A 24,182-nucleotide genomic window follows, 5' to 3' on the forward strand; every position below is an offset into this window, starting at 1 on the left:
ATGTTTTTGACGCTTCATTAGTACTAGAAATGCAGTTGTATCTAGTAACTCACCATCACTGTCCTCATTCATATTTTAAGATGCTACAAAATATATCCAGCCACACACACACACAAATCTCAAAAGCCTGCAGTTACAACAAAAGCACGTAAAATCATCGCTGTGGAAACACCGTCTAGTCTCTTCGGCAGGTTTCAGATCTGAGCTCAGACCTCTTTCTTTTGCAAGCAGCTGCAAGTTTCAACTCATCTTGTCGAGAATCTTTGTGCTTTAAAACGACTCAGTATTTCACAAGAAAATAGAAAATAGGTAAAAATGAAAAAGCAATCATGACAATTTTGCAAATTAGTGTTTTTTTTTTTTTTCCCGCGATGTCTTAGTCATCTTACGACCCCTCAAAAATGATGTCCCGAAGTCAAGGACCCCTGCCCTGTAGAGTTTCCCCTCCTGAGTGTGATGAAAGGATATGGTTGGTATAAAATCAATGTGAAACATGGCTCGGTGCCCAGTGACAGAAAAATAAAAAACACATAAAATTCACAGTGTGCAGGTTTTAACCTCCAGCTCCAACACTGTGCTGGGTGACTAGGATCAGGCTCTCTCACCTGGATATTTCCCTCCGCGACTCCTCTTGATGAAGCAGACGATGAGGAGGATGAGGACGATGAGGGCGATGGCACACATGAGGCCGATGAACCAGCCCTGCGTGGCGATGTCCACCTGGTCCTTGCTGTAGGCTGAGGAGGACAGCGGAGACATGATGAGCGCCAGACACAAACATTTTCTCATGAGAGCTCGTGTCCAGGATGCAGAGTTTGACGTCTTTTGTCAGAATCAGGATCGAGGCAATGCAAAAAAAACAAATTATTCTAGTATTTCAAGCTTTCAATACACAGCACCTGTAAATTATTACCATTTGACGGCTTCCGGCAATTCCACGTCTAAAGTGTGATGGTACTTGATGATGTGATGTTTGTGCTGAATTTAAATATCCCGATGAGAGCAGTGTGTGTTTACAGTGACATTTGTAAGACACAGAACACGGATATGCGGCAAATGGAGGACAGATGTGTCTGATTATTAGCAGTATACAGATACCAGATCAGATAAAACCTTGCAAACGAGCTCAACTCGTGATTCTTGCCTCAGGACTTCATGCACAACCCAAAAAGCTTCAATTCAACAGATTTTTATCCCCCTAGTTGTCGCGATGTGCCATTGCAGACATTTCCAAACACACCTGGGACGGCATCGGTGAATAAAAAGGCTCTCAGGTCGCGTTCACACCTGATTTCATTTGGTTCGGTTGGCTTTCACACAATTCAAGTAAGGAAATGTACCGGTGATAGAGCAAAGTGTCAGCATATTAGCCATCTTTAAATAAAAATAACCAAACAAAATAATGAAAACCTCCTCTGCTTTTTCCGATAGCACTTGTGTGCACCAGAAAACCAGCAGCCAGCAAAAGATGAACAACGTATCATATGGATCTTAACGTTTATTATAGTCATCTTCATTTTGTCTGCGCAGAGCGTGAGATTTAGCGCCTTATTATAGACGTTGAAGGTGAGGAACGTTCTCTTATCATCATCTAAAAGCACGCAGAAATGAGATTATAAGACGCTGTGCGAAAAACTCATCAGTGTTCAGCTTTACAAAGTTCAGTTTTCACAATAAAACAACTCTCACTTTCTTTTTAGACACTGTTAAGTAAAGACCAGACAAGTAGATAAATAATGATGATAGTGAAAAAAAAAAAAAAAAAAAAAAAAAAATCAAAAACAGCTGTGACCGAGTTACATAGTGCTGGCAGACCTGGCTGTCACCTGGGCGTCACCTGGCCAGGTGTGGTCTCACCTGTGGTGGTTTCAAAAGTTGTATATTTGCTGCTGATGGCGTGGAACTCATCGGAGTAAACCCTCAGATGGTACTTGGCGCCTTCGATCAGATCCGACAGTGTTACGGGGGGTTGATTCACTCGCACCATTTTCATCGTCCCGTTGCCTTGGAGACACAAGAGAGGGCCCAATCACACTCCAGAGGGTGTGGCCCAGTTGCCACAGTAACGGCTGTGCTTGTTAACAAAGGTCACAGCGTCATGATGCTTTGCATGGAGAGTGTCTGAGTGGTGGCAGGGTTACTGAGGTGAATTGAGACTGATAACAATGCAGGACTCAGCCGAGCATCATGACTCCTGCACCTCCTAACAGGATGGATGCCCTTTCATACTTCCAACCATTAGAGTTAAAGGATGAGGTGCAGCTCTTTGAAGCTCAGTTCTCGGCTGATACTTTCTGCTTCATTTTTCTTCTTCCATGGCTCTGAAGCTACACTTTCTCTCATGGGCATTATCCTCCAGAGAAAACTTTTCTAAAAATAGTGAGCAAGGGATACGAGGGGGGGACACGAGGAAGTGGTGTGGTGCCGACATTAAGGTTCCACAAAACTAAATTCCCCTGTGAATTGGCCGGAGCTGCACTGGTTGGAGTTTATATTCACCATCACGGACGTTTCTGTGTTGTTGGATGTCACTGGGAGGTGAGGAGCAAAGCATTGTTTGTCTCAATTATTCACAGACCCGCACTCATCTCCATATGGTAAAAATAAGGAAAGAAAAACCAAAACAAGAACAGCCGTGTGAAGCGCTGCATCTTTCCAGTGGAAAGACGTGTCGGTCGTGACATGGCCGAACGATGAGCATGACCCTGAAGTGACGACGAGAGGAGGTGGTGACGTCATGCACCATGCGGTATGAATGCTAACCCTTTCACAGGGGTGACGGCATCCAACAAAGCCCATTCCGAAGCTCCGGAAAGTCCCGGAAACAGCCAAACAAAACTGGTAATGCGTAAAACAGAGAAGTCATGCCAGTTCCCTCTACACGGTTAGTCACTGAAGTGCCACGAGAGATGTCAAGGCTGGTGTTAAGTGAACCGAGTATAGCATAATTCATGATTCAGCGTAATGCGGAGAAATCGGTACCTTAACAGACTCCTGAGAGGAAAAATTAGGTTGAGATCTTTTGTTGTTTTTTGAGATTTTTAGAAATGAGATTATGAGGTAAACCTCCAAGGTCTGACTGCAGGCTGAAGAAAATCCAAGAAAACTACAGGCACACAGTGCACCGTTCATCTGGTTGCAATAAAATTTGACCAAGGGTATAATGCTGTGTTTTTACACGAAAAAATGACCCAGAAAATTTAAAAATTTTAAAGCATATCGGTAATGTTGATGCATTGCACTGATTTACTCTTGCACACTATGACTGGGCTGCACCAAAAAGGAATTTTTAAACCAGATGAAATCATGCTTTACCATTAAATTATACTGCAAACTTTAACGCTGGTTTAAAGTCTTATCATGCCACTTTCCTCCCTGCCTGCCTCCTGTCTTCTCTCTCTCTCTGTATATTCACATTCAGAATTAACACATTCATTAAGAATTAAAGCGACTGCCAAAGTACATAAAAAATACATCATTCCTTCTCTGCCCCTTCGATCAGTCATCAGAGGCTGCTGGACCGTCGGGAAGTGATAACGGAGAGCCTTTCTGCCGAGTGATCCAAGCCCAACCGGCTCAAGAGAAACAGGCAGTGTGTGTGTGTGTGTGTGTGTGTGCGCGCGCGCTCCCGGCTGTGTCTTACTAAAAAAACAGCAAGCAGGAGCACTCGTCTGCCAATCGAAAGCAAAGGCAAGCAGTGACATAAGCATGGAACGGCCAGAAAAACAAAACAAAACAAAACAAAACGATAACGTATGAAGCAATCAAAGAGCCAGTCGGAGGAAAACAAGCCGAGCCACCGGGTCGCGGAGCCGGCTGAAGCCAGGCAGATGTAAATGCAAAGAAAAACCATCATGACGGTGCACGGGAAGCTGCAGCGGTGACGTGGTGATGATGAACATATTCATTTTCAAACAGAGAGAAAGAAGAGAGACATATACAGAAACTGATAGATGAGAGAGAAAGAGAGAGAGAATGTAGCACATTGTACCTTAGAATTGATAAAAAAAAAAAAAAGTCAATCGAAATCAGATGTCAACCTTTACGAACATCACATTTCCAGATGAAAGGAAGTGATGGAAACACATCAACGTTCCCCAGGAGCTGCTGCTGCTACCTCTGAAGGTCATCTTTGGCAATAAACTAACTCTTATCGAGAGTTTCATTACTTCTCATTCTCGATCAGATAGCTATGGCTGGGCGACTTTGGAAGGAGCAAATGCATTATTCAAAAACTTCACGCCCCCCTACTCTTTCTGCCTTCCTTTGCAGTTGTACTGTATGTTTCTACTCTTGCTCCATCCAAACAGAAAATTACATTTATGTCCAATCAGTGAAGAAAACAACACAAAACAACAGCCCAAAGTGTAATTTCAGAGTGGACTGAAATCGAGGTTTTGTTTCATCACCTAGTCACTTCCGGTAATTCCCATCCCTGAACACCTAAAGGTTAGCTGAGGTTCTTTTCTCGATCACACGTGAAACCATGAAATCTCACCTCCTTCTTACATCTAGAACTGCCCATCCTGAACTCTTGAGCTCGAGACAAAAGGGGAGATAAAACAGCTATTAAAAAGTCCGCTGGTTTCACGGTTACCGTCCCTACATGGTCATAAATTTTGATTTGTTCTTACACCAACTGCATTGCATACACTACTCACAAAAAGTTAGGGATATTCGGCTTTCGGGTGAAATTTCAGGATGAACTTAAAATGCATTATAACCTTTACAGGTGAACTTAATGTGACCTTCTGTAAACTTTTGAATGCACATGTCCAACTGTTCAATGTTTCAGTACTTTTTGCACAAGTTGCTGTTCTCTAACAAGGAGCTTAACGGCAAAATTCACATCAGGTGTTTGATGCTCCAGCTCATCGAGGTCGTATCATTAGGGAACGGCTGCTGGAGACTGGGGTACCTCAGATGGAGTGGCCTGCACTTTCTCCAGACCTGCATCCCATAGAAAACCTATGGGATCAGCTTAGTCGTCGTGTAGAGGCTCGGAGCTCTGTACCCCAGAACCTCAATGTCCTGAGGGCCGCCCTTCAAGAAGAGTGGGATGCCATGCCTCAGCAGACAATAAGTCGACTTGTGAACAGCATGAGACGTCGCTGTCAAGCTGTAATTGATGCTCAAGGGCACATGACAAGTTATTGACACTGACATTTTTTGTTGTGGTATATCCACCACTGTTGTTGGCTTTTGTTTCAAGAAATTGTTTGAGATGAGGAAATCACCAGTGTATGCTTCTACTTAAATGCCCTACTTTCATGATATAATATCACTGTAGCGTGAACTTTTTATTTATAAAAGCCAAATATCCCTAACTTTTTGTGAGTAGTGTATATCCGTCTACCTGCACTGACTCTTATCCTGTACCTCACTGAGTGTCTGACCGGGTGTTTCCCTCTCTACAGCACAGGAGTTCAGTTCCAGTTTTGGGGTTTTGAGAGCGCGAGGTGCTCAGGGAAACTCAAGCCTGTGGGTGTCGGTCTGGTTTCTTACTGTCCAGCGTGTACTCTATCACAAACTGACTGATGCCGGCCGGTAAGTTGTGTCTCCACCTGACGTCAGCGTGGTGAGTGTTAGGCACCGCCGTCACATTCCAGATCTCCCACCTGGGGGGCACTACACAGGAGTCAGGGGTAAAGGGGTCAAAGGTCAGGGGGCAGAGAGGGCACGGTTACAACAACAACAACACACACAGCGGTCCATTCTGATCTTCGCATTTAAGAATAATCTCATTTATTACGCTAGCAACGCTGAGGGAGTGTCCTGGAAGATTGGCCAAGCGATCAATGCCAATCGTGGCCAAAAACTAATCAGTGTATGGACTGAAAATTCACACATGGTAGCATTTTTTCAGGACGTTTTTTTCAGTTCATGAAACAGTTGACTTGCACTTGCACCGCTTGCCTCTGGTTTGGGTTAGATTAAGATGCAAATTGAGCCTATCCCCTGAGGAAAATGGTGCACTTGGCCAACAAAGCAGAACTTGTCAATTGAGACTTATTTTCTACCACTTTCATCGCCGTGCCTGCGGTGCTCAAGTGCAATGATCAGCATCTCAAACAGGGCCAGATTCTCGCTTCCTGACCAGGGGGACGGAATCGCCGGCTGCATCCCAATATCCTGAGTTAATTCCCCGCCATGTGTAATGGCGGACAGAGTGCAGTATATCGGCATGCAGCCTCTCAATTTGATTCCCCATTGGGTCAGGTCGGAGAAGGCGATCATTTCAAACTCAAACTGATTGTCTTCAGAGTATAAAAGTGCCAAAAACTCTGTGGACACAGTAGAAACCACAATGGGACAACAACATGTACCCAATACGTCCTCATTAGGACTCTTGGTGTGGACCAGCACAGGCAGCACGGTGGTTGAGGTTGCCTTTGTTGTCGTAGTTGTGGTGGTAGTCGTTGCAGCAGTAGTGGTCGTAGTCGTGGTCGGAGCTGCAGTGGTAGCAGTGGTAGTGGGAGTAGCGGTAGGAGCAGTAGTAGGAGGAGGAGGAGGAGGAGGAGTAGTTGAGTTACTAATGGTTGTAGGAGCGATGGTGGTAGGAGGAAGAGGAGCAAGAGGAGGAGGAGTAGGAGCAACGGTTGGAGCCTCGGAGGCGTCCGTAAAGTTGACTACAGAGAGGAGGTGGAGAGAGCAAAGGGTTAAACACAAGCAGACAGACAGGAAGACAGATTGACAGACAGATAGACAGGCAGACGCTGACATGAGAAGTCAATGAAGTCTGAAAGGACACAAGGAATTCCCCCACAAGTAAAAAATAATCAATGAGCAAATTATACAGCTGACTGAATTCATCACAAGCGATCATGCTGCTCATCTGAGGAAAGGTGACTGGAAAACTCCACTACATCCTGTCTTTTTGGGGCGGCGCTGAAAACCACCAACGAGCACAATGTCATCAGTGTGACGTCAGTGCCACCAAGAGCCAAAGGCTGGTACTACAATCTGCCACACAGGATACTGAAAGGATTCACACTGAGAAAACTTAAAGGCACCCTCCATGATTTCATGACCTTGGTTGTTTTCAGTACCCTTCTTTGCTCTACTCTTCCTCAGAAAATGATGTGTGATCATCTCCACCAATCACAGTGAGTCTCACATGAGCAGCAGGTTAATCAGGGCCGGGATTGGTTGTGTTAGTTGTATGCTCCTCTTTTTAAACACCGAAATAAGCCAAGTCATTCACTGATTGCCCTGATTGGACTTAAAGACATAAATCAGAATCAGGGATATACTTTACTGATCCCTGATGGGAAATCAGAAACAGGGGAAAGAAGAAAACACAAAGCACATGACTGACAACAAGAGGGGATAGAGCGTTTTGTAAAGTACTACCAGAAATATAATCAGCCTTACAGAACTTTGTGTTTAAATCTTCCAAGCTAATTGATAAAATGCACATTTGTTTAGAATATGGTTGGTTGAAATGTTGCGTAGGCCTATGTGTTTTGTGACTTCAAATGGAAACCAGTCATGTGATTTCTAAATCTACTGACAGCTCCATTTCTGTTGTTTACCACTCCAATGCCTGGAAAAACTGGGCAGATTGGTTGCCAAGTTGTGCACAGTAATTTACTTGCATGGCATGTTTGGCTACAAATGTTACCCAGGTGAGATGTGGCATTGGCAGAGATAACCATATAGTCCAGTAATTTTAGGCCAAAATTGGGGTCAACCTAGGACAAATTGCAAGAGAAGCAAACTCAACTGATTTTGGATCCTCAGTTTGTCCTGAGTGAGGGGAAAAAAGTCCCAGGGAATCCCACACACACCTCAAATCACCTATTTATGACCATATAATACCAAAAAAACACTGTTTTTAACACACAGGGGAAAGGGTTCAAAATTTTACTTTCAGATATCACTATAAAAATTCACAAGTTGATTACACACACAAAGACAAGAAAAAAAGTCAATTACAAGTTCTTTGAATTATTCTGTTTACACATGCATATCATATCACACATTATCTGATTTGATATGCGCTAATAAGGAATATAAGGAATAAATGCCAGAAGAGACATTTAAACAGTGAACTATATATATATAGTAACCTTTTAATTCACTGTTTAAATATCTGTTCTGGCATTTATTCCTGCTTCTCTTGCAATTTGTCCTAGGTTTTTTCATAAAATGACTGGACTAATATATCACTTAACTGTTTAAGGAAGATTTTTTTTGCCAAGGACTGATCATGAAATCACTGGAGGGGCTTGAAGTCTTTAATTTGCTAGATTTAAACCAGAATTATGGATCGTTCTGTTGGTTACATCCAGGCTTTCTTTAGGCTTTGCATAAATCTTGTTTTCCGTGTTACTTCACTTTCCAAAGCACTTTGGAGCTTTGGAGCTTTGGTTTTGAAAGGTGCTCAATAAATAAATTAGTAGTATTTAAGGCAGCACCTCTCCTTGGATTACCAAAACGTGACCTTTGGCGGTCTTGTGTTGTATAGTTCCCCTGGTGTGATATGAGTTCACACGGTGATGAAATACATCATTAGCTGCTCCATGCTCCCATGGGCTGCTAATCCACAACACTGGATTTGTATCTCTCCATTCTCTTTCATAGCAGAACAGCTCCCAAAATAACACTTTCAGCTCATTAACCAACGCCAACAAAGAGGATTATGACACTGATTAAATGGGGGTGAATGGAGAGACTCAATCCAACACTCTACTAAGTTCAATTTTACTGTAAATCTTGTCCCCTCATTTCTTCACAGTTGCAACCAGCTTTACCTTGATTACCTTGGTCTTCTCCAGCTGGTGGGAGGTCCCAGCCCCGTCACATACACCCACTCCCCGCCCATACCAAACCCCAAACCCCTGCCCACATGCTGAACATGCCAGGTGGCTCACAGCGGAGGAAGCAAGTGAAGGAAAGATGAGGCAGACTTGAACACATCGGCAGGTTCAACAGCCTCCACAGCTCATAAGGCAGCCAGTTCATGTCAATCGAAATGTCAGCCAATAGCCACGTCAGTCAAAAGACCGTGAGCGTGTGCCTTTCTGGGGAGGATGCGACTGAAATCCCGCCTTACCTGCACTCCCCGTCTGCACCCCTGACCGGCGAACAGAAGCGATGCATGACCAGGCAGAGAGGCAGGCGCTTTGAGAAGCTGAGACGAGGGATAATGCAAGGCGAGTGAGAAATCTGAAGCGACAGGTGATGGAGAACCTTGTGTTTTATTTGCCCTGCCAAATAAAACCACGAAGCCATACAGTCGATTCCAAATATTCAGATTCAGATGCAAGCAAGCGCAGCCTTGTCCCCGAAAAACCAAAAGCAAACCCGTCGCCGTGATGCTGCGTTCGGGGGCGACGGAGTATCAGCTCACTGAAAACATGCCAGCCGCTGCACAAGGCTACAACTTGAGGCTCATGTCAGGCAGGCAGGCAGGCAAGAGGAAGTGATGTCGTGAGGCGGTGTCGTGAGGCGGCGTCGGACAGGCGCGCCATCAGGGATTGGTGCAAGGGATGAGAGGGTCAGATTATGTATGAACACTGAATTACACCATGAAGAGACACTCTATGGAACAACAAACAGTGTGTGTAAAGTACATGATGTGTTTCGTATGTTAAAATGTGTCAAAGCCAAATACTCCACATTGATGTTCACCAAGAACACATTGAGTGAGTGTGTATGTGAGTGTGTGTGTGTGTGTGCTGTGAATTTTTGGTATCAATCCCTGAAAGCACACAGTGGCAGATAGCAGCTTTACATTTAGAAGATGAAGGGATGAGAGGGGGAAGCAGCGGACACAGCAGTTCAGTCCAGAGAATATTACCTGTCACAAACCCAAATATAAAACGTCCTGCGGAGGTCGACTAAATCCTGAGCGATCAGGTTTTCTGGTTATTAAAGTTGCTGCATGAAGCATTTTAAATTTTATCAGTCTGTCCGTGTCACGTGTGATCACGGTGGAAACGTGTGGCTCTCAACTCTGTTTTCATTACAACGCTTTTATGTTGTTTCCTATTCCATATTGCAGCACAGTGTCACATTCATATTGTGCATGTGCCAGAACACACTGATACTGAGTGAAGCCAAGATGTCATGGTTGTACGGCTGCAGCTTTGCATCAAATAGAACGCATTTTGATGTCTTACGCATCATTTTACACACATTTGGAGTTCAGTTGGACATATTTGGGATCTCCCCTAGAATTTAAAATAAAGTTCAGTCGAGCTCCATTTGCTTTGGCTACAGCAATTACACTAATATCTCAAAATTACACAGTGATGCAGCAAATTTAATACCGACGAATCCTCTTTTACTTTACATTGCAAAAATGTGAGACAGCTCAGAGGATTGCTCAGGACTCTAGAGGGCGCCGCAGCTGCGTTTTGTCAGCAAAAGTGGACTGGACTGCACTGCTGGTGGATGTTCAGACAGACAGACGGACAGACGGACAGACAGATGAGCTGAGCTTCTCATTCTTCTTTACCTAGATCGGTAGCATCAGTAACATCTTCTGCCGATGAGAGAGAGACAGACAGGAGAGAGAGAGATGTGAGAGAGAGACAGATTGGGAGAGAGAGAGAGTGAGAGAGAGAGAGAGAGAGAGAGAGAGAGACTTGGCCAACAGGGAGGACTGTGATTCTGGTCCACTGACTGCTCTGTGAATGTGTGTTTAGCCATGTGATGTATATGTATGTGTCACATTATGTAAAGTGGCTCAATATACAGTGGCCTATGTGCATAACATCAGGAGGTGTGTGTGTGTGTGTGTGTGTGTGTGTGTGTGTGTGTGTGTGTGTGTGTGCGTTAGGGTTAGGGTGGTGATGACATGCATTTCCCTCTCTCTGTCTTACAGTCTGATAAAGAGCCTGTGTTTCCTGAGCCCAGCTGCCACTCGTCTGGTTTCCCTCAGTCACAGTCAGTGTTAGTGTGTGTGTGTGTGTGTGTGTGTGTTAGTGTGTATATGTATGTGTGTGTGGGGGTCTAATCTCTCTCACATTGGGCTCTCACATTGTACACGGCACTGGAAGCAGCTCAGTTCTCAGACAGAGAAAGAACTGGAAGTCATATAATCACACAGTGAAAACCAGCAGATGGCACTGGTGTCAGCTGATCTCAGCTGGAAAAAGCAACACTGATACCGGTCGCATGTTATTTTTACTATTTGGCCAATTGCAGGAATGTCACTAGAGACTAAAACAGATTGTCAGATTGGCTGGGAAGTTATTGGATATTTGCCTGAAAACAAACAAAAAAAAAAGAAACATATTAATGCATTTCCAGTGAAAATGAAGCTGAGGTATGCTGTGGGATGTAACTCCGACAGACTGAGGCACCAGTCCACCTGTCTCACTCACATTTAGATACAGAAACTGTACGTCAAAACAAAAGTTTGTCTTGATTCAAAACTTGCTTTCTGTCCTGCTCCACCTGATGGATGTTAGGACGATTCAACCCAAAAACATCTGGGATGACATTCACCTCCAGTGTGTTCTGAACAGTTTATCTAAATGCTGCCGTGTTAGATAATGGGCTTTTCACCATATATGATAAAATTGTGTCTAAAGAAACTTGACCAAAGCAGCTTTGAAAAAAAAAAATGGTCAAATTTAAAAGCCAAAAACTGGCTATTGGCAGCTCGGAAGCAAAAATATCAGTATCTGTGTTGGTCCTTTTAAAACCTATCAACTGTCTTTTACAGTCACTTTGCAGTGAAAGGAGAGATGTTTTTGTTTTTATTCCCTCCTGAGTTTTCAGGCTCAGATCCAACAGCTTGACTGACATCACAGAGCAATCTGCCTCCGCTTGTTATAGATTTTAGTGTGCTCGCAGTGTGTGTTTCTGTGTGTGTGTGTGTGTGTGTGTGTGTGGAGTGCTCACCCTCGTTGGAGAAGTGTGGTGACTCCTCGCGGTACGGGGCTCCCGATCCCACCTTGGTGAGAGCGGACAGGATGAAGCGGTAGCGGGTCGATCTGTCCGGTATGTGCAGCGTGAACTCAGTCATGTTCGGCAGGAAAGTCTCGATCTGAGCACGACCGAGTCTGGAGCCATTCACTGCACACACACACACACACACACACACACACACACACACACACACACACACACACACACAGGAAAAGACAAGTTAGCAGGGGTGGAAAGAATACAAAAATGTCCAACTCATATAGAAGACCTGTGATTTTGCTGATATTTTACTTCAGCTGAAGTGAAACTACTGGTGTAAAAGTCTCCTTAAAAGGGACGGTAAACAGTTAAAATTTGAGAGTTTCGCATTTAGTATTATTCTTGAGCTCTGTCTTCATCATCCGCCAAGATGTGAGAGGCTCTAAAAGTCACAAACTGTAACAAAATGGAGTTTTAATCCATTCAAGCAGGGCTGGGTGGGCTTTAGTTCCCCTGTAGGGCAACGACACTGTCTGGACCCTGAAGACCAACCAGCCGTCTGACAAAAAGTGGAAATATCCTGCTTGTTGGGACGGAAAGAGCTTGATCCAGTCCAGGATAAGAGGAGGATAATGGATGGATGTGTGTGTGCGTGTGTGTGTGTGTGTGTGTGTGTGTGTGTGTGTGTGTGTGTCCAAGCGGAGACAGTCAGCCAATCCGAGCGGCCCACCTGTGAGGTACTTGAGCTGGTAGCCGGTCAGAATCCCGTTGGGCTCCAGAGGTTTGTCCCACTGGAGGTGCAGAGTGTCCGAACTCCTCCGGTTAATCTTGAAGAACCTGGGAGTGTCCGGCACTGCAGACACACACACACACACACACACACACACACACACAGATGTCAGGAGACAGGACAGAAGGTACGCTGGGATATTAACCTTTCCCAGATATACCAATAAAACGTTCTGCTGATCAAAGTGAAATATTAAAGACACAAAGGGCCGAGCACCACAGATGCTCAATTTAGCTTTTTCATTTTGCTTTACACTGCAGAAATGTATTTTAAGGACCAAAGGGAATATACCGTGTGGCAAAAAACAAACAAAAAAATGCATTTATGTATACAGAGGCTTTGTATTTAAGTTAAACAAAACAGCAGCTCTTTCTGGGAGAAAATCCTGATTCAAACTTTGGCTGAGTGGCTTTCTCGGTTTTTCATGACTCTTCAGGATTTTCTCCGGAGCTCCTGCAGTTTTCATGGAGCCCCTCCCGCCGCCGCGGTGTTTCCTCCTCACCTCCCTCCTCGGTGGTGAAGTTGACCGTCTCGCTGGCCGGCCCCTCGTAGCGGCTGTTGGCGACCACCATGAACATCCTGTAGTTTGAGAAGGGGTGGAGCTCGCCCAGCACGCCGGACGGCTCGGCCGCGTGGCTGTAGAAACCTTTCACCTTCTTCTCCTGATTGACAACCAGATCCTGAAGTAAACTGGACACACGCCAGTAGTATAACTGGAGGAGGGAGGGAGGGAAGGAAAGAAGAAAATGAAAAGGGGAAAAGGAAGTAAGGGAGGAAGGAAGGAAACCAATCAAAGCCAGAAGAAAGTTGGAGGTTAGGAAGGAAGGAAGAGATGAAGAGAGGGAAAGAAATGAGGGAAGAAATGAGGGAAGAGTTTGAAAGAATGGCAAGGTCGAAGAAGAACGAGAGGTGAGGGAACATTTCAGAAAAGAGAAGAAAGGGGGGAATGAGGAAGAAAAATAAGAGTGAAGAGAAGAGAGAAAATTGGCATTTAGACTTTTGAAAACAGCAAATTCACTTGATTTCTTTCCAAAACATGGAAAAATGTGATGATCAAATTAACAAAGAAATTCTGCAACAATTTTTTTTTTTTTTGTAAAAAAAAAAAAAAAAAAGCAAAATTACAAGAAAAGTACCAGAAAACTATATTTATATTTACAGAAATTATATTAAATGTCATATCAGTAATGGTGGACCGATGTCTGTAAATGCTGGTGAAAACTTTACAAAGAATTTAACCCTTTGTAACCTGAGCAAAATTCACTTATTTTCAGAAACATGAGAAAAAAGGTAATGAGCAAATAATCCCAAAATTAGCAGCAAGAAATTAGTAACAAGTTGCAAGAAAACCGCCAGAAAACATTTAAAAAAAAAAAAAAATACAAAAAAAGCCAGTAAACATTATTAGAACATCAAATTAAAGTGCAATTTAAAGAACAAAATTAAAAAAAATAAAAAGAAATAAAGTGAATTTTGTTGAGAGGGTGAGATAAAGCCTTTCAGAATAAAAGCCCCTGCATTCCAAGGTGTTAAAAGTATCCCTCTATCTTTTCCACATGTGTGTGTATGTGCGTGCACGGCTCACCCTGTACTCCTTGAACTCTCCGTGCACGCTGCCGGCCTCCACGGGCTTCCAGCGCACCGTAGCCGCGGTGCTGTTGACCTGCAGCAGCGTCAGGTCGGTGGGAGCGTCGGTCGGTTCTGAGCGCAGGAACACAGAGAGGAACTCCTGAAACTTCTCACTACTCCTATTATTTTGCCTTTCAGTGTTTTAGAAGCTTTCAGAAAAAGACTGCATACTTAAAGAAAGAAGACGCCAAAAAATATTGAAATTTCCAATCCAAAACTGTGTACCTGTGTGTGTGTGTGTGTGTGTGTGTGTGTGTGTGTGTTTGAGCGTGTGTGTGGACTCACTGTCCTCTCCGGAGTACCCGGTCTCCACGTTGGACTCGGGGCCGGCTCCGAAGTCGTTCCTGGCCTGGATCTTGATGTCGTAAGGCACGTAGGTTTCTGTGTTGTGGACGATGTGCTTGGATGAGGCTGTGGTCACGTTACTCCACTCCTCCCCTGAATCCTTCCGCCTCCACCACACGTTGTACTGCAGGTTAGGGCCGTTTCGCTCCAAATCCAGCAGAGGCTGAAGAGAGAAAATTATAAAAAAAAATAATGCTGTAATGTCTGAAAATGTACTGCTGTTTTTTTTTTTTTGCTCACTAAAATCAGCAGCGGTCAGAGGAAAGGTAATTTACCTCCCAGGTGATCTCCATGTTGTCCTTGCTGCTGCCCCAGCCCCGCAGACCGGTGGGAATGGCGTCTGGAGCTGAAACACACAGAGGGAACTCACTCAGGTGACCAGCAAAACATAACATTTCCAAAAACCTTCTGAGAAAACTGAAACTTTAAATTTTTAATCATCAGCTTAAGGGCACAAACACTTCAGACTAAAATAAATTTCTACTGTAAAATCGATCACTGATAATGGAATAATGAGCTTCAGGTGAGACAATTTGACCAGATTGCACATTAATATCCAGAGCTATGTTTATTACTATAATTATCATCAGTACTATTACTATTATCACTTGTTGTATTTGTAATAGTCATAGCAAAAGCAGCAGCGGTGTTCCCCAGGGCTCAGTGCTAGGGCCACTAATTTTTTAACTTGTAAAGCACTTTGTGAGTTCTCTCTGGGAAATAAATAAATTTTACTTACTTACTTACTAATTTGTTATTTGTATCAACAATCTGGCTGATCCAGCATCAGTTGCACTGACATTATTCTCCTGTTATTGTGGGAATTTCTAAAGGATTTTTTTCAACATGAAAATTCAAATTTAAGGGACATGGAAGTTTAGTAACACATTAATTTAGGAAAATTGTTGAGCTCAGTATCAGTATATATTCTAACACAGGAAGCTCCACTGTACAACACAGATCTGATGTTTTTCACCTCCCCGTTCATGTGTATCATGTTCACTAAATGACGCTCAGGAACAAAGTTCTACCTGAAACATAGACGCTGAATTTTCATAATGTAACTGTTTGATAACTGGTGATCCAGAGGACCCTGAATATAAATCCAGTGAAGCTGGATCTACTCTCTCAGATCAGAGTGGAGATCCCGTTGTCACCTGAGTGTCAAAATATGATTTTTTATTGAGATCAACAACATATTCAGGCATTTTTTTTTTAAACTAAACTTGTAAAGACAGCTAACTGCCAGACCCCTGCTATGGGTGAAGGCCTAGAAACTGGCATGTCACTCATTGACTTACTGAATTTTTGTTTTTGTTTTTTTCAAATGAGACAGTGGAGCCTCCTGGTGGTGAAAACTAAACACTGCCACGGACGAGGAAACTGGTGGCTTCAGTGCAAAGTAACAAAACTGTCCTTTAAGAAGTTCATTTTGTTTGTTTTGTTTTTTCAGGCCGTATCCCTCCACACGAGGGCGTGTCCTGCTGCTCACCGGCTCCGCTGGTCTTGTATCGGGGCGACGGACGGCTCGGCTCGCTCTGCCCCTCTGTGTTGATGGCGATGACCCTGAACTGGTAGTTGACGAAGGGGGCGAGCTGCAGGATGACGGAGTTCAGGTGCCCGGGGAAACTGGTCAGGTTCTGCCAGCGGCCCGGGTCCCAGCGGTCCTCCTCAAACTGGACCAGGAACTCTGCAGAGAGGGGGGCACGTCACCACAAGCTCATACCGGGGCTCTAGGGGTGCACGACTGTTTATGCAGGTGTGTATGTGTGTGTGTGTGTGTGTGTGTGTGTGTAGGAGAGAGACCTCTGATGGGGCTGTTGTGGTCGTTTCCGGGGATCCAGGTGAGGCGGACGCTGCGAGCTGCCGGGTCCGACAGCTCCAGATCCATCGGAGGATCAGGAAGATCTGGAGAGAGAGACAGAGAGTGAGACAGACACACACACACACACACACACACACACACACACACACACATGCACACACACATGCACACACACACACACACACGAGGAAAAAAAATCCATCTTAACCCATCTTTTGGTTTCATATTCAGTCTTGAAATCTCAGTTTCCTCATGGAGGTGCAGAGATTAACTTTATAACTCAAAAATTACATTTTTATGATTCAAGAAAAGGCAAAGTGATGCGGTATGATGGATATTTTTTCCAAAACAAATATTCCAGGTCCACTCAGATTGCAAATTACACTCTTTTCTTTCAGGCACACACACACACACACACACATATACAGGCACTGTGCAACAAATATTCTTTATCACATTTATAAGAAAAATAAAATCACCATAAAATTATGGAAGCAATAAAAATGAAACCAAGATGCACAAGTGGAAATTCTCGTAAAATTGGAAAGTCAAAAACATAAAAGCAAGTAAGAAAGAAAGTAAGAAAGTGAGACAGAAACCAGGAGAAGATAAGCAAAAAAGAAATAGTCTAACAAAAAAGAAAACAGACCAGCAAATAAACAAACAAACAGATACACAAAGACAGAGAAAACTAAAAGAAAAACAAACAGAAACAGAGACACACAAATTTACAAGAAAACAAACAAAGAAACAGACAGAACAGCAGAAAAACAAGCAATCAGGCAAACAAATCAAATAAAGACAAAGAGACAAAAAGAAACAACAAACAAACAAACAAACAAACAAACAAACGAGCAGCAGTAGTGAGACGAGCCTGAGCGGTGTTACCTGCAGGCAAGGCACTATTGACTGAGGGATGGAGGGAGGCTTCCTCTGGGAGGCGGGGCCAAGAACGAGGAAGTGGGGAGGGTAAAGGTCAAAGTTCACAGGTTAGTCTACAAGCCAATCAGCATTAAGTCAGGGAGCAGAGTCATTAACACACACACACACACGGACCCTGCGTTCCAAATCGCATACTTCTACTTTTTACTTTTAGTATGTACTGCAGCTGCCCGTACAAAGTATGCAGTGTAGTATGCAGTATGCATGCGTATGCATTAGGGGTGTACAGCCATCACACTGTTTGTATTCAGGTTCAGATTCAGGCTTTTAAAAAAAAAACAACTTTGGATTCGTTATTCGGATTCGAGAAGAAACCGGAAGTGGAAGGAAGAGGCGAACTAGAACGGGAGTAAAATAATTGAATCGTGTGGCTCTTCTGGACTTTCCAGACGTAATCGGACTGAATGGATCAAATTCTGCTGGTGAAACGAGTTGCTTCGTTGGAGCTGTGACACTCAAAAAAATTTTATAGCTGCTTCTTTTCCTGTTATTGTCTATGAGAAAAATGCTTTTTGGGCCTCAGTGCATCACGTGATGCTGCAGTTCCACGTTTGGCCACTAGGTAAAATTGGCTTCGACGTGCGGCGCTGTTCCTGGAGGCTTGGCTCTGCTGAATAAGCTGCTGAACGGTGACCCTGGAAGTGTTAGGCGGTGAGCACTTTAGGAAAAAGCTCCCGAATAATGAGGAGAAACTTTGGACAGAAAAATGATTCAAGATCAAAGCATTATTTGTGTAAGTTGTGTACTTCCGTGCTTGTACACGCAGCTCAGTTAGTGCGACGTGACGTCTGCTGCGCAAAGGATTGTGGGTCAGAATGGCCAGAGAAGCATGCTGACATGCATACTGTGAAATCTGACCGGATGTAGTAGAACATCCTGGTACTCTTGGCATACTGCATCTGACATACTGTGTATTGGGACATACTCATTGTTTTTTTTTGCCTACTAAATAGTATGGTAGTATGGGTATTGGAACGCAGGGACACATGCACACTCACACACACACACACACACACACACACACACACACACACACACACACGTCCCAGCAGCAGTGGTGACATTAGTGTTACTCTACACAGCGACAGTTTGTCCATGCAGCAGAGTGTGACCAGAGGAGGAAACACATGCACCGTTTACATCTGAAACAGGATTAGTGAAGAAATGCTGTTAGATGTGAGTCCGGAGACAAAAAAAAAACAAACAAGTAAACAAACAAACAAACAAAAAAAAAAGCAGCCTTCACGCTCTCTTTAGAGATGTGTGTCTTGTCAGAGCGCAGCCCCTCCTCTGCTCTCCTCTCCACTCCCTCAAACATGAATACCAAAAAATTACAAAAGGCTACATCTTCTGGGGGAAATGATTGTGTTTTGTGGATTTTTGGCGGCTCTAGGGCCACAGATTGTACTTTTTGTTTTTTCGTACGCCCGCCTCCACAGGACAGAGCACCCCGTTTCCTCTCCCAGTCCATCGCAAGTCCACGTCGCTGCAACTGAAAGGTTTTAGTGAACTTCCTCCAGCTCCTTTTCTGTCTTTTCTCTCGTTATGTGGCACCAGTTTTCAAAAATATGAGCGCCCATCCGGGTTTTATGAACAGAGCATCTTTCCAGCGGTAAAATAGGCTGCCTCTTTCAAAACACTGACAATCACTTGGATCTTTAGTCTCACAAGCTGCCAGAAAAACAACAAATAAGTCAGTGAATAAATATAACTTTGAAATGTTAAATGGAGAAAAGCAACTGTGAAGCTGGAACCAAATGTTTGGTGTTTTCACTTGAAAAATGACTAAAAATGATGGATTTGTTGTGTCGGTGCTCGACTGGTGAATTCATTGAGTAACTGTTTCAGCATAAACATGCATTAATTTTCAGGTGTGTGTGTGTGTGTGTGTGTGTACCTAGCACGGTGAGGCGGGCGGGGGAGGAGTCCTCGTCGATCTCGGACGCGACGACGCAGGTGTACGTTCCCTCGTCGCCCTCGTTCACGTTGTGGATGTAAAGAAACTCCTCGTCCTTCTTAAACCTGGCACACACACACACACACACACACATACACACACACACAGTCAAACTGAGTGATACATACTATCTATATCGGAGCTTTCCAAATTTTTCCATGTTGTGGACTCCAAGTGTGTGTGTGTGTGTGTGTGTGTGTGTGTGCATGAGTGTGTGTATACTTAAATACACAAATATACATGCATTTTAGCCCAGACACGGCTACAATGCATTTCTTGTAAATTTGAGACTTTCTAATCTCAGAATTTTCAAGTTTCTTTTGTCATAAATTTAAGATTAAAAAAAAATGTGACTTTATAACTTCAGAATTTCACAGTTTTTTTCTCATAAATTTGAGATTTTATATTTGTAAATTTACCACATTAATCTCAGAGAATATCTGAGTTTTTTTTCCTTGTACATTTACGAATTTAATCTTGGAAATTCTTGGAAGTTTTTTTTTTCTGTCTGAACATTTCCCCCCTCCACCGGCTCCATACGTTTATTTTCTCCCTACAGTGGCTATAGACCGCCATCATACATTTATTTATTAATTTATTTATTCATTCCAAGACATTTTATTTTTATTTTTTCATGGATTTATGTTTGCCAGAAGCTGCCAGAGCAAACACAGCATCGTCTGTGTTTGCTCTGGAAGACAAGAAGAAAAAAAAAGAGAAAAAGAAAAGGATTCTTTTTTATTTTGATGTTATTCATCAGTTTCGGACGTTACCTCCAGCCCAGGGCGAGCGGCTTGTCGTCCTTCATCCAGGTGACCGTCACCGCCAGGCTGGGGTCCGACGTCACCTTGCAGTCGAAGCGAGCCGTGGAGCCTCGGCGGACCGCCTGGTGCTCCGGCGCTCGGATGATACGGGTCGGGTCTGAGGCACAGCCAGGAGACATTCATTATGAGTGTGTGTTCCTGATGTGTGTGTGCATGTGTATGTGTGTATTATGACCATGACTCAATTCATTATACTTGTGTAACAGCCTGGTATGTAATGGTGTGCGTTGTTGTCAAAGTGCTATGCTATATATTATGTGTCTTTTCCTTTTTCATTTCCTTTTTCTAAATGACTGGTGTGACTCACACTGAGAGTGCAGACTCACTTCCAGTCATATTCTGCCTGGAGAAAGTCACTTTTCAAGCCCCTTGAGGGTTTTTGGGCAGCTCTCCTTCACATTTCCCTGCTAATTTCATTTTGTATCTTTAATAAAGTGTCTTCCATGTGTAACAAACCAAACCAATCCAAAATTTGAACCCTGAAGACGACACTGAGTGAGTTATTAACGTGCTTTTTGTTTGTTTGTTTTTTTTCTTTACATCACACTGACCTTTGACCTCCAGGTGGACCTGGTTTTCCGCCATGCCCAGGATGTTGCTGGCCACGCAGGTGTAGGTGCCCTGGTCCTCGTCCCGCGCCCGTCTGATCTCCAGCGTGCCGTTGATGTGGAGGCGGTACTGGCCGCCGTCCAGGCCGCTGCCCTGCCCGTTCTTAAACCTGCAACAGCACAGCGGGCGCTAAAACACCGGACCGAGAGACAGATTGGTCCATGTTGTTGTTGTTTCCTGCTTTTGTAGCTTTTGGTTTTGTTTTCTTCTTCTTTTCCATTCTGTTTTTGTTGTATTCTTTCTGTAATAAACTTGCTGTTTCTATTCATTTTTATTTTGAACAGGTTTTTCAGTCTGATGTTTTTGGATTTAAACTTCTGCTTTATCTTTAACTTTGACTCTTTTCATGGCAAAATAGAAAAAACTGCATGCAGGTAAGGCTTCAAATTGAATCCCTGTCTTGGCCGGCTGTAAAATCTCTGAAACTGTAGAGAAAACTATTAATTTCATAATCACAGGAAATGCAGGGAAAGAAGACAATCATCTTAGTGAAGCTGACATCAGGCAGTGGTTGGCTTCTTTTTATTGGATAAATGTCTAAAACAATTAAGCGATTACTGTAATTATTATAAATGAATTTCCCGTTCATCATTTCTGATTGTTTCAGCACTAAATAATAAACCATCCTCTTTGAGCTGAAAATGTCTCCTTATGTTTCATAGATCTGTGGTTCTCAATGGGGGTGCGTATGCCCCTAGTGGTACGCTGGAGTACTGCAGGGAGTGTGCAAGATTTTTTTTTTTTTTTTAATGTTTACAAAAGATCACTCATAGTCGACATAATTCCTAAAATAATTAGCTGATGCTATAATTATGTGTGTTTGTGGTTTCGTTGAGCGAAGACTTTTTTTTTTTTTTGCACTGGTCAGGTCAAAAATATTTGAAATTGGGTAAATTATTGAAAAAATTTGAGAACCACTGCCATTGACAATCTGTGCAGAATCGAACAATTACTCAATAAACATGTTATGTGTCACACAGCATCGTCTCAGACTGCAGCAGCTCTGATTTCTCATGGAGGAGTAACCCTTATTTCTTGATTCTGTGATTTTTTTTCCGCTCATTGCTCGGTATGGAAACGCGTCTTTTTGTTTCTGTTTTTTCCTTCTTTAGCCTTTTCTCACCAGCGCAGCACGGGCAGCGGCGAGCCAAAGAAGGGACAGTCCAGGAAGGTGCGGTTGTTCTCGATCACTTTGATCTTCTGGTTTTTGGGGCCGAGCATCCTGGGAGGCAAGTCTGCAGCCAGAGAGAGAGACAGAGAGAGAGAGAGAGAGAGAGAAAGAGAGAGAAACAGGCAAAACGTCAAGTCGACTCTGATATGTATCATCTCTAAACATCCGTATCATTTTCAAACATTTTGGAAAAAATGTGACACTCCTCTTCTGTGGTTAAAGTTTTTTTTTTTTTAGGCCTATACACTGTCCATCTTCCTCTGCTTATGTATGGGCTTTCCAGTTAAAATATGTTTGTAAGAAATTACTGATGAGGTAGATTTTGTGCCAGTGAGGAGGAGCACATCCTGCATTTATTCTGGTATTGTCCACATTTTTTTTTTTTGGCAGCACGCGGCAGACTGATCATCTGAACAAGCAATCCTTTCACCTCTATCCCCCCGTAAATATTATTTGAGGGTTTCAAGATGCCAAAATACCTCACCGGACAATGCTGCGTTGCTTGGCAGAATTTTCTATATCGAATACTAATATAAGGAAGCTGAATCTGATAAACTGAGACCGAGGAGGGTTGGCAGCACTGGGGCCTCCAGCGGCGTCAGCATTTTAATATCTAAACTTCACCCTTTATACTCTCCCAAAAAAACAGATGACAAAGATGGATGCATTATTCTGTCAGGATTTTCACTCTTCTCAGGGGCGGGGATCTTCTCACCGTCTGTGATCGTCAGTGTTAAAGAACTTTAAAGCCCTGAAACTTTAAAGGGGCGTCCTTTGTAGAGAATTTGTTTGAGTTACTATTATTTCTCTCGGATGTTCACAACCCCCTCGGCGTTGTGGTGTCATTTTGTGCTGTTCGTGTTATAACGTTAATGTGTTCAATTTTAAAAAAAAGAGAGAAAAGGATTCAAGGAACTTTATTGTGATACCAGCTCACATTTACATGTTAGTGGTACGAAATTAGGACTCAGGTCCCGGTATAAGTCTAAATAAATAAATAAAGCAAGGTAAAAGAAGAAGTGTAAATATAAAAAATAAGATATATAAGTATAAACAGTATATATGAATATAAACACTATGTTTAAGTATAAACAGTATGTATCACTATAAACAGTATATATGGATAAATACAGGGCGACCCAAAAAAACGGGAATTTTTGAAGTGCGTATTGGCAGACATGAGCAAGTGGCAGCACAATTTTTAAAAAATGAAAATTCCATCATTGTTTCTTAAATGGCATGTTTTCAGGTTTCAATTACTATGAATAAAATATTTTTCTTCCATCACTCTTGGTTTTATTGGATTGTTAAAAAGTTCCCGTTTTTTTGGGTCACCCTGTATAAGCAGCCTATATAAATATAAAGTATAAAAAAAGTATGTATATACATATACATACATATACATATATATATATATACATATACATATATATAATAAATATAAAGAAATATATAAACAACCTATATAAATATAAACAGTATATATATAATATATATAAGAAAGAAAAAAGAAGAAAATTTGGGATACTGAGTTATTATGATGGTGTGCTAGGGCCTCTGTAGGGAAAAATGTATTATGGAGTCGGTGGAAGGGGGTAGTATTCCCAGAAAAAAACTCGGAAAAACACCTCTTCTTATGCTTATCTTACTCTTTCTCATACTTTCAGAGGAGCCTCATGTGTTGACTCTGTGAGGTTGGATCAGCCTCACACTGCAGACGCTGCCGCTCGCCGTGTATCAGACCAAACTCTGCCTGGCAGTGGGATTTACTAAGAAGGAAATCCTGCTGATTTTAGCCCAGAATCACAAGATTGTTTCCCTCTGAATCGGCTCGAGTCACAGCAACGTCTCCTCCAAGTCCAGATGCTGAGGAGAAGATTGTGATTCTGTGTGTCTCACCAGGATTTCCTTCTGACTGAATCCCACTGGATGATTTTCTTGCAAATTTGTGACTTTATAATCTTAGAATTATAAAGAACGTTTTTTTTTTTTTTTCTCATAAATTTGTGAGTTTTTTCTCGTAAATTTGCCACTTTAATCTCAGAGAATATCCAAGTTTTTTTCTCATAAATTTTCGTATTTAATTTGGTCAGGTGCAGCAATGATTTGTCTCTGTACGCAGATTGCTGTAGTACTTAACATGTGTGTAAGTGTATGTATGAACATGTGCATGTGTGTGTATATATGTTTGCTGTAAACTGTTTGTTGTAAATACACATTCAGAG

General features: G+C 42.9%; 1 protein-coding gene across 1 annotated transcript in view; it reads right to left on the reverse strand.

Annotated features, from left to right (window-relative positions):
- The window catches only part of nfasca (neurofascin homolog (chicken) a), a 100,139-nt gene that overhangs the window by 12,833 nt on the left and 63,124 nt on the right, over positions 1–24,182 (reverse strand). Inside the window, exons 14-31 of the mRNA XM_030051833.1 lie at positions 21,910–22,021; positions 20,729–20,895; positions 20,127–20,274; positions 19,294–19,418; positions 17,343–17,387; positions 16,436–16,537; positions 16,122–16,319; positions 14,905–14,975; positions 14,570–14,792; positions 14,241–14,356; positions 13,158–13,368; positions 12,596–12,718; positions 11,860–12,033; positions 10,466–10,492; positions 6,327–6,629; positions 5,506–5,628; positions 1,858–2,004; positions 606–737 (exon numbers count right to left, since the gene is read on the reverse strand). Coding sequence (XP_029907693.1) covers positions 606–737; positions 1,858–2,004; positions 5,506–5,628; positions 6,327–6,629; positions 10,466–10,492; positions 11,860–12,033; positions 12,596–12,718; positions 13,158–13,368; positions 14,241–14,356; positions 14,570–14,792; positions 14,905–14,975; positions 16,122–16,319; positions 16,436–16,537; positions 17,343–17,387; positions 19,294–19,418; positions 20,127–20,274; positions 20,729–20,895; positions 21,910–22,021 — 2,547 coding nt within the window. The remainder of the gene's footprint in view (positions 1–605; positions 738–1,857; positions 2,005–5,505; positions 5,629–6,326; positions 6,630–10,465; positions 10,493–11,859; positions 12,034–12,595; positions 12,719–13,157; positions 13,369–14,240; positions 14,357–14,569; positions 14,793–14,904; positions 14,976–16,121; positions 16,320–16,435; positions 16,538–17,342; positions 17,388–19,293; positions 19,419–20,126; positions 20,275–20,728; positions 20,896–21,909; positions 22,022–24,182) is intronic.

Source organism: Myripristis murdjan, chromosome 5 (genome assembly GCF_902150065.1).
Source record: "Myripristis murdjan chromosome 5, fMyrMur1.1, whole genome shotgun sequence".
NCBI classification, from domain to species: domain Eukaryota; kingdom Metazoa; phylum Chordata; class Actinopteri; order Holocentriformes; family Holocentridae; genus Myripristis; species Myripristis murdjan.